We start from the raw sequence: 15,455 nt of genomic DNA on the forward strand, positions 1-15,455 counted from the left end.
GGAAGAGCTGCTCCACCAGCTTGGCCCAGGCAGCACCAAGGTTCCATTAACCAGGCCATCAGGAGTGGAGTGGGGACCCCGCTGCACTGTGCAGCCCGAGGCCTGAGCCCCGGCGTGACCACACACTGAGGTGCTTCTGAATGGGGCTGAGAAATCTCAGGTCATGGTAATTATATTGCAAACATATGCTCTGGCTGCTTTCTTAATATGAACAGATGATTATTTCATGAATTAGACCATTAATGAAAAGTGATAACACAGAAGGTCTAGATATTACCTTTAGATCTATCTTACCAATTATATTCCTGTTTTGGTGAGAGGTCCATTCTCTAATCTACGGATGATTAAGTCGTTCCCTGAGCTCAGGAACTTCTTTCCCTAATTAATCTCAAGTGTCTGCTCATGTCTGTCACTGAAAACTTTTTTTTTTGAAGTGAAGCAGGGCGTGGTGGTACACACCTATTATCCCAGTACTTTGGCAGCTGAAACAGGAGGATCACAAATTCAAGGACAGCCTCAGCAAATAATGAGAGTGTCATCAACCTAGTGAGATACGGTTTCAAAATGAAAATAAGATAGAGCTTGAGGTATGAGCTTGGAAGTGGAATGTCCCTGTGTTCAGTCCTCAGTAGCATGCGGGAAAACATCAAGTTAAAGAAGAGCCAACCTTTCAATCTGTGATCTCTGAACCTGAGCCCCACCGTGCCCCAGGCTGGGGGTTTTCTGAGGAGGTGCCCACTTCCCAGTGGGCAGAGGGGCTGCCGGGGTGAGGGGAAGAGGGCACTTTCTGCGGTGCTGTCCTGGAGGGCTGCTCACCTATTTCGAAGTCCTCGTCCTCAGTGAGCATGTCGGCCTGGGGCACCGCTGGAGGGGGCGGGCACTTCTTCAGCTGAAAGGCTGAGGAGGCAGGAGAAACCAAACAATTGCAGCGCCATTAGCTGAACAAGTAGAAATGGCTCCGACCTTCTCCTCCAGGAGTTGGTGCTCACATTCCGGGGTCCATGGCTAAGCCCTGGCTTTATAAATCTGTGCGCTCAAATGCTTGTGTGAGAATGGAATGCCAAGCGATGTGTATAGCCCAGGGGGAGTGAGTGAGTGTGATTAAAGAATTAAAACAGTAAATAAACTCACTTTACATATGTTTGGAATTCGGCTAGAGAAAGGACTGGCTGTGGCCCCATGCCAAGCCCAGCTGGAGCTGTGAAAATCTCTGTGTCTCACCCTGAGGGATCTCGGGACAGCCCTGGGGGGCCCGGGGCACTTCTCCACCCTGCACAGAGCTCTCTGAAGTGTCATCATCTGACATATTAGGTACCGAGACACTTCACTAGAGACAGGGGTATACAGTTCTGCAAAGGGTTTCAAGTGGATGTCGATGGTCTGGATATCAGAGCTGCACTTGTATTTATCTTGGCCTGAATCCAAGCTTGCTATAACACACACTCACATGAGAGGCCAATGTAGATTACAGCATGTAATATTTAAAATGTGAAATAATAATAAAGTTGATCATTTAAAAAAGCTGAAACCCAGCAAGCTCTGGCTAGGTGCAGGAGGACCCCCGGGGTCTCAGAGGGCAAGGTCTAGGAACTGGAGGGGGAGGAAGGGTCAAGCGAGAAAGAACTTCTGAAACTCTCTATACAATCACTGTGTGTTCTGGGGACTGGGAGGCGAACTGACCGTGGAAATTAAGGACAAAGAAGCCTCCATTTGAAAAGTCACTGTGGAACTTGAGCAGGACTTGGCTGGTCGAGCTGTGAGCCGTTTCTAGTGCGGTGTTCCCGCTGAAGACGCCCAGCTGGGGCGATGTCTGGTCAGGACCATCCCTAGAAACACAGACAGAGCCCATGAAATAAAGTGCCTGCGATGCAGCTGAAACCCACAGCTGTGCCCTCCGAGGCTGGATGCAGCTTGGTGACAGGATGGGCAGACCCAGAGCTCTGGACTCTGCACTTCGGGTCCAGGTTCAAGGCTCAAGGTTTGGGCTCCATGATTTAGGTCCCGGGCTTCGAGCTTAGGGCTGCAGGCTCTCGGTGGCCAAGCCCAGAAGGCAAGGCAGCCTCTACCTCTTTAGAGGAACTTCATTTATTTTTATGACTTCAATACCAGTGATGGCCTTCTTTTTCAATTTCTACATTTTAAAATGTAAATATAAGGATGTCTATTTACTCATGAATGAGACTGTTGGAAACTTTTGCAAATGAGTAAATCTTTTTTAAAAAACAATAAAATGTAGTCATGTCCTCTGTCTCCTTGGTTAAAGTCTGACCTGGGAGACTCAAACTTTTGTCAACTGCCGGGACTTTGGCTTCCACCTCGGGGGCAGAGCTGAATCCCTGAGTCTGGCTGGCGCAGGTCTGTGGGTCCCTCTGCTTTTGCTCTGGGGACAGCAGTTCTCCTCAGCTCGTAACCTCCTTGTGAGACCCAAGTCTACAGCATCAAAGCCACCTCCCCGTGCCCGTGCACCTTCCACAGCCCAGTTACGCACAAATGAGACAAGATATTCCGCTGCAGACATCTAGTTCCTCCTGCTTCAAAACAGTGCCTGCACCCTTGCTCCTTAGAGTAGAACACTCCATCTCTAACACGAGTTGGTGAGAAACCGGTGTCATCAGCCCTCGTTGGTGTAGGCCACTCTGTGAGTGCTGGGGAGAATTCAGCCACAGCCCTCACACAAACACAGATGGACAGACAGACACACAAATAGATGCACACCACAGACACACACTCATACCACACCCAAACACATACACACACCCATGTGTACAACATACCACACACAGACAGAATTACATTAACACATACACTACACAATATATAAACCACAGGTACATACACTAACATACAAGCTACACAGATTGACACATAGCCATACAGAGAGACACATACTCACACATAGACACACACCCCACACACCAAAAATATGCACACACCCACATGTAGACATGCACAGACCCACAACACACATTGATGCACAGGCACATACACCTGGGGGTGGTCACACTCTTTTTCCTCAGTATTTCTAGAAACATCCAATAGGGTAGAAAGTCCCAGACCTTTTTTTTTTTTTGCAAAAACAATCACACTTAAAAATGTAAGTGAAATAATCTTGGAATATTCACATACTTTAAAAGTAACCTGGATATTTCTAACTTGGAGAGGAACGCAGATGCCTTCCTGGAAAGGTACTCTCCATATTTATGGGTTCAGTTGATTTCTTTGCTGCGTCGCTCTGACTACTTCACCTGTAAGCACCTATCTGACGTGTGACTGGCCTGTAAGTGTTAAATCAGAGGGTCCCTCAGGGGGCAGCCTCGCCTCCAGGGAGGGCTCTCCTACCAGACAGCAATGTAGTCGTTCACGGCCTCCGTCTGCAGCAGCGTGAAGTTGATGTATACGCCGTGCCCCGGAGGGACTGTTATCAGCCACATGCAGTCCTTCAGGATTGGGTACTCATCTGGGAAGCCCGGGGAATAGACGGTCCCATTCTGGGATGAGATATTATACCCGCAAGGAGCTGGAAAAGGCAGAAATTAAAAATAATCCTGAATCATCTGATTTCAGAATGGAGGTGAATATTTCAAAGTCTCCCGAGTCACCTAGCCAGGATTTTCCCTTTGTAGGAAATAAATGTGGAATATTTCTCAGAGATATTCTGCCAGAGTTATTCCTCTAGATTTGGAACCTTCAGAAGAGTTAAGCATCTAAGCCATCTCAGTCTTTTACTAAATGTATCCTCCAGACCTTTAGAACAGTCTCCCACACACTGAGAGCCTCCCGCACGAGCATCATCGCCTGGGCCTGAGCTGATAACACTAGGGAGCTGCTCCACACGACGGATTACTGGGAAGACACAGCAGCACTGACGGCGTATCTCGTGGTAAGGCTCATCCTGAGAGCCTGTGTAAGCTGTCCAGACAAGTGGCATCTAAAGCCTGTTTGCCTCAAAACAAAGACACTATCAATTCTCTTTATCAATACCGGAAGAAGCAAGATAAAATTATGTCAGTGCTATTTTAGGGAAGGATTTTCCCATTTGGAGTGTCCAATTACGTGAAGGATCATTGTCGACCATCCAATTTGATTCAACTTCATAAACTGGCATTTGCTATTGTCATGACAATGAGTGTGCTTTACAAAAATGTGACATAACCGCACATGAGTAGAATAGTCTGGAATGTCTTCTTTAATTCTAGTAGAGGGTGGTGTGTCAAAGTCACAGGCAAGTGAACTTTGAAATCACACCCAGTGCCCTCAGGTGTGGTAGGAGTGCCTATTGCTGGCATTCATCTTTCATAAGTGGCAAATAATTGCCACTAAAGGTATAGATTTGGGTGCGGTGAAGAGACCAACATATGTAAAAAGATAAACAAGAAGAAAAGTTTACCAACAACTCAACAAGGGAGATGGCATGGGGCAGCGCGCAGCATAAGGCTGTGCTAGCCACACAGGTGCTGTCTAAGAAACTAATCTGCCCAAGATGGGGACGTATCACTAGGAGACGGGCAATGAAGAACAGCTGAGAACTTTGCCGGCAGAATAATTAGTACGTGGGTTTGAAGTAACCCTGAACCTGTGACCTAGCACAGCAGAGGGCCACTCAGAGCCTCATTTCTTTCCTTTGTTTTTTTTTTTTAAATTTATGAGCATGTCTGTAATTTTAATTTCATTTTAAGGTGCACAGTTAACAAATGTTCCCAATTTTTAATTCTTGTTCTTAATTATAGATTAATTTGTGTCATTTTTACTTAATTTAAGAAATGAAAAATAAATGTCTGAAGAAGCAGAATTACCTGCTTTGGGGTATATTAGAAAAATGTTATAGATTTCTTTTTCATTTGGATATAATAATGATAAGACAGTGTCACAGCATTTTGAGACTTTAAATGAATAGTTATACTCTTATCTTCAGGTTTCCATTAGAGTTTTTCGTTTAAACTTTTGTTGGTATGTTCTCATTGATTATACATCTCAGTGTGGCTCAAAGTCATTCAAACCAGCATGCACACAGATCTTGGTAAGCCTCCAGATCCCACCCACCACTGCCCTCCCCATACACATAGTGAGATGGGTCTTGACCCTGGAATACATCAGTTTCTTTCATTAGTTTTCAGAGCCTCATTTCTTCAAATTCATTGAGGACAGGGCTGAGACTTAGGACCTGCAGGGGCATCAGAAGGCCTGTTTGGGTTTCCTCTCTGGGTCTCAGGGCTGTGACCCATGCAGTGGCCCCACCTCTCTCTCAAGGTGAGCCTACAGTGGGAGCTAGGAGGTGGCTTTGTGGGGCCAAGGCAGGTGAGCACAGCAGGTAGGGACACAAGGTCTCACCTGTGCAGAAAATCATCTATATAACCATCCATTACTCTTCATATTTATGTTATGGTATCGTTTTTCATGAATCTGATGTTTTAGGGTTTTTTTCCCCACAATATTACTGATAGAAAGGAAAATCTTTGTTCGCTCAAGAATTTGACCAGAGGTCTGGTCTCTGCCCTTGCTCTGGAGCTAATTCTGGAATACCAGTAGGAGTATCTCTGAGGAGTGTGGGGCTGTTTCTACCCAAGAATGATCTAGCCATACCAGGAAGACCACCCATGGGACGTAGGCTGAGTATGTGGACACTGTGCACCTGGGTGTGGGCTGGCCAGGTGGATCTCAGCCCGCCATGTGACAGGATGGAGCCCCAGCCAAAGCGCTTGGTACCGAGGCTCCATTGAGCATCCCAGGCTGACCGCGCCCTGTGAGCATCATCACATGCCGATTTTGAGCAGTGATGTGTTCTCCTAGACTCTAACCTATGCGTCTCTTCCTCCGGATGGTTTGCAATCTAGCCTTTCCTGTTAGAAATTGTGACAATGAATAGAAAATCCTTTAGGAAGTCTTTGAATTCTTCTCTCAAGTATAAACATTCAGGCTTCTTTTTTTTTTTTGAAGATTTAAAGAAGTTTATTAGAAAGATAGAAACACAGAAAATAGAAATACAGCTCCATACCAGACTGGCATGGAGGGGTGACTCGAAATGAATATACCCAACCTTCAGGCTTCTTTCTGTTGGAGTCAAGAGGACTATAGCCTCACACTTTGGTCAATTCTGGTAGTATTAGGAATTAGGAAATTTGACTTCACTTTTATACTATAACCAAAGACATATATTGGTTATTTTCACCCTGACACAATAATCCTAAACTGGAATAATGATTTTCATATTGGAAAACGGAGCTGGAGAGGTGATGAAATCAAATTAAATCTCTAATTTTCCTTGATTAATGTCAAACCAAGGAATGCACCATGTACACCAATTCAAAAGTTTAGGCAAAAATTAAAAACAAGAAAAATAATTCTGATAATTTCAAAATAATTTGTACATAAAATATGAGTTTTGTTTTACTTTTCATGGCGCAGGGGGCTGAAACCTGGGTCTGTATAGATACTGATGTTCTACAACTGAACTAAACTCCTAGCCCTAAATATGAGGTTTTTTTTTTTTTTTTTTTTGTACTGGGGAATGAACTCAGGGCATTCTACCTCTGAGCTACAGTCCTGGCCTATTTAATTTTTATTTAAAAACATGGTCTCACCAGTTACAGAGGACCTTAATAAGAAGCTGAGGCTCGCTGTGAACCTAGGATCCTCCTGTCTCAGCCTCCCAAGTACCAGGATTATAGGTGCACACCACCACGCCTGGATTAAATATGAGCTTTTAGGTGTGGAGTAGCATTAAGAATTTTAATAATGTATTAATAAAAATGATATATTAGCTGGCCATGGTGGTGCACACTTGTAATCCCAGCATTTGGGAGGCTGAGACTGGAGGATCACGGTTCGAAGCCAGCCTCAGCTACTTAGTGAGGCCCCTTGCAACTAAGTGAGACCCTGTTTCAAAATAAAGAATAAAAAATAGAGCTAGGGTGTAGCTCAGAGGTAGAATGACCTTGAGTTCCATCCCCAGTATCACAGAAAAATTAGATAATTAATACTTAATTTCATTAAATTAATACATAAAAATTAATGCTTAATTTCATTAAAGCTAATTTTAAATGTTATTTTATGCATAATTAAATTAATATTATTTCATGATAAAAGTGTTTTAGATGCTGCTAAGTTTACTTTTTCATAGTTCTTCTTCTAATGCTATAGAATAAAAAAGTACAGGTGGAGACTAATGTAAAAGGCCCACTGATGTGCTGTTTCTGCTGCTTCTGTAGAAATTCAAATAGGGCTTCTTTCCCTTTTCCCAGTGGGGGATAAGTGCTTAGCATTTCAAAGATCCACAGACTTGGTAATGTCATTACTTTTTCATTCAAAGGCACTGAATTTATAATACTGTAATATTGGGTTTGTAGTACATTTTCTGTTATATATGCATTCCTCATCAATGTAGTACTTCAACAATTGGTTTGAATTTGGTATTGCAAAAAAGTTCTAGTTGGTCAAAATTAAGAAGCCCTCCAGCAGCTGTAAGCAGTGGTGCCAGACTAAGGAAGGGGCATCCCTGCCAGCTGCCCACTGCACATCTCCTGGGGCCCGGCAGCCCCACAGACTGCCGGGAGCACTGCCTTAGTCTCCCCAATTCTGCTCTTCCTCTAACTCTGCCTACTGCGCCTTCTGCCTGGAGTCTTCTCAGTCTCTGAGTGGCACAGCGCTATGCACCTTTCAGGATCCACTACGAAAATAAACTCAGCTTTTTGAAAAACAAAACAGAAACAAATGCAATCTATGGTCATTATAGAATTCAAACAAAAATTTGTCAGATAAAATAAATAATTTAATTTTTCTTATGATCTCATACACTGATAGAAACGTCAAGATAAATGTGTCATTCTCTCTTCCCCAGCTGCACTCTGGTTATCTGTGTCTGGCATTTTACTATCCTCATACTGTCTCTAGCAGTGAGGCTATTTCTGTATTAACTTTCTGGTATGTGATATGTTCCTGACACACTATGTGAAGTAAGCAGTAAGTACAATACAGCAGGTTCTCAATACATATTTCTTGAATAATGAGTGCATCGTGGGACACATTCATTTAATACTTAAGGCAGTATTAAGTCCTCGAGATAGTGAAGTGGCCCCAGAAAGACAAAGGACCTACCGTCGCATCGTGGAAAGGGGTGGTTCCAGTTCCTGTTGATACCATGCTGACAGGTGAGGACGGGGTGGCCGATCAAGATGTACCCGGGGTAACACTCGAACGATATGGACTGGCCCACGCTGTAGTCAGAGCTGATCATGTACCCGTTCTGGAAAGGGGGCGGGTCTGGGCAGTTCTGTAGTTCATAGGCTGAAAGGACAACAGGTACAATCAAGCTCAGCTGGGAGACAGTAGCTCCCTCAGGAGTTTAGGGGGGTGTGACTGCATTTAGCTTTTGGGCATCGACTTTGTGAACAGAAACTTTTAATGCTGTCTTTTCCAAGTGGTTAGGCGCCATCTTGAATGAGTAAGATAGTAATTATTATTATTAGTAGTAGAATTATAACCACATGAATTTGATGAGCTCTTAGTGTTTGCTTTAGTATACAATGTATACTAAAAAGCAATCTGATAATGTTTACCTTGAAAAACATCATATGACATAATTTAATTAGACTGTGCTATAAACAATAATAATATGGGCTTATAAAGAATGCTGGGTGGACATGGACCTGACACTTAAAAAAATTTTTATTAGCCCATTGTATTCATATATCTTAATGTGAAAGAAGATGGTGGAGACATACATGCACACATCACACAACTAGCCCTTATACGTTTAATTTTAAAAAGTACAGTAAGCACTTCAACCTAGAAAATGTGTACTGTACTGTTTTTTAACTTATTCAGTGCAAATAAAATAGGGAAATCCATTGACTTTTTATTTGTCTAAAAAAAATTAGATTATTGCCAGGCATGGTGGCGCACGCTTGAAATCCCCATGCTTGGGAGGCGGAGACAGGAGGATTGTGCAGGTTCGAAGACAGCCTTGCTGGTTTAAGAGACCCTGTTTCCAAATTTAAAAAAATATAAAAATAGGTCTGGGAGTGTAGCCCAGAGGTAGAAGGGTTTCCAGGAACCCCAGTACCACCAAAAAAAAAAAAAATAGACTGTAAAATCATAAAGCTAGTAATAATTCTTAGAACAATTTTATAATATATATATATATACATATATGTGTATATATATATATACATGTATATATGTAGTTCATTATGCTTTTCCATTAAAAATTATGTCTTCCTTAGAATGAACTCTAGGTGGATGAGAGATAATACATGTTGTTTGCTTTTTTAAATTTCCCATAATTTACTAAGAGTTAGCTAATCCATACTTAGGCTCAACTCTTCATGTTGTAACCTTAAAGCTGACTGAGCCCCACAAGGACTCTACCCATTCCGACTTTGGTCTCTAGAGGACACCCACACCCACCACCTGATGGGACTGCTTTCTCAAGGAGACAAGAAGCCAGACCGTGCAGAGCCAGCCTGGGAGGAGGCTCGACCTCCCTGTGCTGTGATCCTCAAGGAAACCAAGAGAGGACCCCAGCCCCTCCCCATCACCCCATGAGAAAGAGGGAGGCCCTGGTTATCCCACTAGAGCCAATTGAAAACAAAACAGTGGCCTGCGTGAGGGATGGGGACGGCCGCCAGAGAGGCTGCTTCTGTGGGGATTTCAGATCTATATGCAGCCGGCTCAGGCCCTCACACATCAGAGGTAAGTGTGGAGCTCTGGTGGCCCTTTGTATGTAAACACCGAAAAGCGATACAGTCTACAGTGCATGCCAGGACATCTTGGAATTTGGACCTCCTGTTTTCGTATTAAAGTCTGGAGGGGTGAGAGGTGATAAGAGCAGAAAAACCGACAGGAGAAGACAGCACAGGGAGGATGGACAGGGGGGAGCAGGACAGGCAGAAGTCAGCAGTGCAGACCGGCGGTCAGGCGTGGGATCCGGGAAGGCTCAGAGCAACGAGTGGCCGGCCCCTCACACTAAAGAGCCGGACACTGCGCGTGACGGCAGCGGGGGCCATGGCGGGCAGAGCCCATCAGGGCGCCTCCTCCTCGGCCGGCCGGCGGGTTGCTTTTGGCAGAATCAGCACTCTTGCGGGCTGGAGTTTGTCTTCGTTAACATTTGACAAATATTAAGCAACCTATAGAGTTGCGACTTTCTGTTAGTATTAAGAGCCTCTTTATTTAATAAACTACTGAAATGGCACATTTCCTCTGTAAAATAACAGTATGCAGTAATAGTGCGTTATCTGGATAACTCATTTATGACAACATAATTGGCCATGACCCTTTACAAAGGCAATTTGAATGGTGCTACCGGAAAGCAGGGCTGAATACTTAACCCAGTAATACCATTCACAGAAATTTCTACTGTGAGGACATTTCCAAAAGGAAAAGGCCAAATATTTAAACATTGACCCAAGAGTATTCCAAATGTCTAAACAAATAAATTGTGGTTTATGAACTCTTAAGTACCAAAAAACTAAAATGTGATATTTCCCCCTAGCCACAGACCACACACACACACACACACACACACACACACACACACACACACACCTGGTTCCAGGTACTGACGGTTTGACAAGTTTTTTTTTTTTTTTTTTTTTTTTTTTGCGGGTCTGGGGATGGAAGCAGGGGCATTCGACCTCCAAGCTACACTCCCTGCCCTATTTTTTATTCTTTATTTTGAAACTGGGTCTCAGTGAGTTGCAGAGGGCCTCACTAAGAAGCTGAGGCTGTACGCAAACCACGATTCTCCAGGTCTCAGCCTCCCGAATGCTGGGATGACAAGCGTGCGCCACCACGCCCGGCTGACTTGAGGTTTTTGACTGTAGGATGGTGTGCAACAGCCTTGGTGACAAGCCCCAGCTCCTAATCAGCCTTGCAGCCACAAAGGGAAGTGGCCAGGTCACAGTGCAGTGTACTGTTGCACTATGACGCTCCACAGATTGGGCACATCAAGTGCATCTATGATTTGTGGTATTTTCTGTTCATTTTGAGTTTATCAGGATGTAAGCACACTGCCACCCCAAGAGCATCTGTGTACAGACGCCTGTGTTTATTCAGATTTGCAATGTCAGAAAGATACTGTGTGGTTGAGAACAGGACACTGTGTTAAATCTTCCCCTCACAGTGAGAAGGTTAGAAAGTTCTAAAGTTAGCCGGGCGTGGTGTCACACGCTTGTAATCCCAACATTTGGGAGGCGGAGACAGGACGATCGTGGTTCACGGACAATGTCAGCTACTCAGTGAGTCCCTTTTCAACTCCGTGAGACCCTGTTTCAAAATAGAGAAAAAAAAAGCTCTAAACCCCTCCTTTTAGCCTGCCCTGGTTTTAATAATGATCATGGGCGCTATGGTGCCATGTCTCCGATGAGAGGCTCAGAGCAGCTAAAGAGAGCAAGAAAAATGGACCCAGAAGATGCCATGGAGGCCAGAGCATTCTGGGAAACTCCAGGCTTGCAGTTGCATGGAGACCAGCTGGGGGATCTGGTATTGGACAGATTCTCCAGAGCACAGTCAGGATCAGTCTAGGCACAGGTCCCCAGACATATTTCTCAGTGCCACGTTGCAGAAAAAAATTACTCAGCATTTTTGCAAATCTGTGTTTTAAATAAGTGAATAGAAAAATGTAGTAACAAATAATCCTCTTTCATGCATCTGTATTTGGTTCCATTACTCCTGGGAGGCAGTATGGACCACTTTGAGAATTTAAGATAGAAAAAAAGTGAAGTGTAGCGCCAAAGCAAGAACTTGACTTGATCTGGCCTGTTTTTCAGAGCCCTGGGTAGGTGCCCTGACTACTCACAGCATCTCCCCACCCACCTGCTTCTAGAAAATGACAGGAAGTGCTGCCATTACCAAAATCAAGAAGGAAATTAAGTTGGTCACAGGGCACTCCAGTGTTCAACAAGTGGGGTTGTTTCATTCTGGCCCATGTGCTCCTGAAGTTTTTAGGAGCTTCACAGCCATGTTGATCAGACAAGGAATGGTTATTGAAACTGGACAGCTCATGAATTCAGTGCTTTCTTTTGACACACAGCCTTTAGAACTCAGTATGGAGACAGACATTTTATTTATAAAACAATCAAAAAAAATTGCCACTGAGAGAGGGAATGTTCTTGCCCATAAATGTACACAAACATGATTTATAATTATAAAATGACATTGATAAAATATTTAATTGAAAAAAACTGAGTGTTCTAGTGTTCCCTTCTGATAAAACTACTGTGGGACAAGGTACTGTGAGAGAAGAGAAAGGCGTGCTCTTTAAAAGAGACTCGTTCCAGATCAACACAGATTACAGTGGATGAATAGAGAGATGCTCGTTTACTCGTGTAACGATTGCTGATGGGATTCAAGGTCCTAAGTGTCATTTGCTAAAGCAAACGTGGTTTAACTTTCTCATTTATGAAAATAGAATTTGCAATCTAGCATACAGACAATAGCTGTGGGGTCTAAAAGAGGTGTCTTTTGGTTATTATTTCATCTTAAAAGTGGGATATTTGGCCATTAAAGTATGCATAATATAAGACTTTAAGTGAATTTTTTATAGTTTTCCAAAAGTAGTGAAGTCCATGTGAAACTAGAATGTCTTAACACACTATAAAGGCTTGAGGCCACAGACCTCAGTATTGATTTAGTATCATCACTTCATGTTTGAAAGGTTAGAGGCCTAGACAAGTCTACTAATAAATGTTAGGATAGGAATATAAGAACAAGAAGCCAAGGTGTGTTACTATCTTTCTAATACACGCACACACACACACGCACGCACACGCACGCACACACACACACACACACACACACGCATGCATGCATGCACACACAAATGCCCCATCCTCTCCATTTCACTTCGGTGCTGTTCCCCAGCCACCTGGCCAGGCATACAGCAAGACCTCCTCTGTCTTCCCTGGTCCTCTCCTTGCTGGGTGAAGGCCACAGAAGTCGCTTGTCCTGCAAGCCAGTGTCAGCTGTCCTAGAAACGTGCACAGTGAGTGGTCTCTCTCCTTGCAATGTTGCTGAGTGAGCCTAAAATCACTCTACAGACCCAAGTCCACTAAACAGAGAATCCCATGCTGTTGTGAACTATCTATGAGGTTCCTTCCTTACTGTGCTTTTAAAGAGAAACCAGCAATCTGCTTTCATTTGTGTTTTGTTTATATATAATAAACTGAAGGAGAAAGAAGAGTCTTCAAATCCACCAAATATGACTGCTAAAAAAACTTTAAGAAAAAATAAAAGGAAAAGCTGATTGCTAATTCACAGGGAAGAAGGATAAAATAAATCTATAGTCAATATAAACTCATTTATTAGAAACTCTCATTCATGAATTGGCAGTACCTTGGAGGTATCGCAGAAGCACCAGTTACCACAGTGGAACATAAGCCAGGTAGGTGAACTGGTAAACTCTCACCTTGCAGCATCCACACAGACATACAATTGACATATCCATGCGCAGGTGCAATGCAATAGGATGTGTTCCCTTAATCTTGCTTTATGCTCGGTTGCATCACTTAGAAATTATAGTAAGTTCTCTTTAGAGAGATAAGAAACCTGAGCTGAAAAACCTAACCCATTTCTGTTTTTATCTTCCACCTCTACAACTGAGCTTGTGAGGCAAGATACAAGGTTGTCCTTTAGCTTTTCACGCTGTGATGCCCTGCCTCACAACAACGGGTTACTCTAATAGTGAGAAAAAGTAGTTATTCTTTTTTTTTTATATGGGGATTGAACCCAAGGGCATTCTACCTCCAAGCTACATGCCCAGCCCTGAATGTCTCACTAAGTTGTAGAAGCTGGCCTTGAACCTGTGATTCTACTGCTTTAATCAGCCCCCCAAATACTGAGATTGCATGTGTGTGCCACAGTGCCTGGCTAATTATTCTTTTCTTAATGGTGTCTATGCCACATACACAACCCACAGAATTTCTCTAACATATATAAATACCTCTCTCTCTCTCTCACTAATTTCCAACACTGGCTATTTTCAGTGGCTAGAATGATATAGCACCTTTTCTTTGTAAACAAAGATGTGATTCTCTTTCTCGATTTGGGATATATATTTTTGTGTGTATGTCCCCGCTGGTTATGGGAATTCACTAGTCCCAATAGAGACTGATGAAGCAAGCACATAGTTGATAAAGTTGCAATTAATCTCAAACTTTTGAGGCTTCTGGATGCTTGAAATGATGCATGGTTAACCAAACTACTTGCCCGCAGCTGGGACCACAGGTGGTCTCAGGCTTTGTTTAGCCCACGGAAAATTGACCAGTAGCATTTTATGGAACGTACCACACACCTGTGAACATACTTCTTACATTGACCCAGAGAAACTGTTGGGCTCTCTGAGACCGTACCCTCCCTCAGTGCCCGGGGAAGGGGCTAACCTAGACTCAGGTCCAGGCTCTCCAATGAAACAGAAAGGCGGAGAACACTGATGCTCAGAATGGAGCAAACCCCAGTGGGATGTGTGCTGTGGCTGTGCTCTAGGAGACAGGTCCCCCAAGAGACGCATGCTGACTTGGGTGTCCTTGTTTCAGAGAAAAGGAAAGGAAGATAAGACAGAAGGTGGTTGAAAGTGTTGCTTTTACTTTCAGCAAACCCATAAAAGGTAAAGAAAAGTAATGTCATCTTCAGGTAAATGATTAAGATTCAGGCCCTCCCCTTAAAAGTCTGGACCACTCACCAAAGAGAATCCTTACCTGGTAGAAACTTTCTATATCCTAGAAAAGGATGCCCTGGAAGAAATGAGACTTGATAGGACTAATTTTTGACCACCAGTGCAAGCAATTTTATTTAAAATCTTTCTTTCTAAAGAATGTCTTGTTAAAAGTTTGACTCACTCCTGCATTTGGGTGAGGGGTGTAATCGCTGCTTGTCTTTCCATAGTTATCTCAAGATTGCTCAAGATAACATACAAAAAAAAGAATGATATGGCTTCAGAAACATACCAATTTCATGTACCAAATAGGACTCTGTGTATAAGGAGTTCATGTGCTTATAAAATAGTTATAATGAATTCTGAAGCTGCTTATTGTACATAAGGGCAGTCTAATTGCTTTTCTGCTAAAGGAGAAAGCTCGTATCCACAAAATATAGCCTATGTTTTACAATTTAGATGACTGAAACACTTAAATTATCGTTGAGATGAATAATTCTCATTTCTGAGGAAGTATATATGTTTAATAGTTGTGGAAGAGAGACATAAAGAATCCGTATCTCAAAGGTCAAATTGCATAAATCATACATAGAAAGTCACAAAAATTCTCAATATGATAAAATTTCATAAGTATGGTCAAAATGGATGTGCCAGTAATCCCACAACATAACACAAAAATGAGATCACAGAATTTTATCTCCCACAAAGGAATCCTTTGTGTGGATCTTGAAAAATAACTGATATTCACACCCATCGATCTCTGACAATATTCATAATCAAGTCTGTAAATCATAAGTTTTAATATGATGAT

General features: G+C 43.0%; 1 protein-coding gene across 1 annotated transcript in view; it reads right to left on the reverse strand.

The window, feature by feature from the left end:
- CSMD1 (CUB and Sushi multiple domains 1) overlaps positions 1-15,455 on the reverse strand; it is a gene marked incomplete at both ends in the record, with an annotated part of 1,592,168 nt that overhangs the window by 115,291 nt on the left and 1,461,422 nt on the right. The window contains 4 exons of the mRNA XM_080710482.1: positions 817-897; positions 1,681-1,826; positions 3,340-3,517; positions 8,092-8,280. Of these exons, the coding sequence (XP_080566608.1) occupies positions 817-897; positions 1,681-1,826; positions 3,340-3,517; positions 8,092-8,280 (594 nt within the window). The remainder of the gene's footprint in view (positions 1-816; positions 898-1,680; positions 1,827-3,339; positions 3,518-8,091; positions 8,281-15,455) is intronic.

Source organism: Muscardinus avellanarius, assembly GCF_963383645.1.
Source record: "Muscardinus avellanarius genome assembly, chromosome: 14".
NCBI classification, from domain to species: Eukaryota; Metazoa; Chordata; class Mammalia; order Rodentia; family Gliridae; genus Muscardinus; species Muscardinus avellanarius.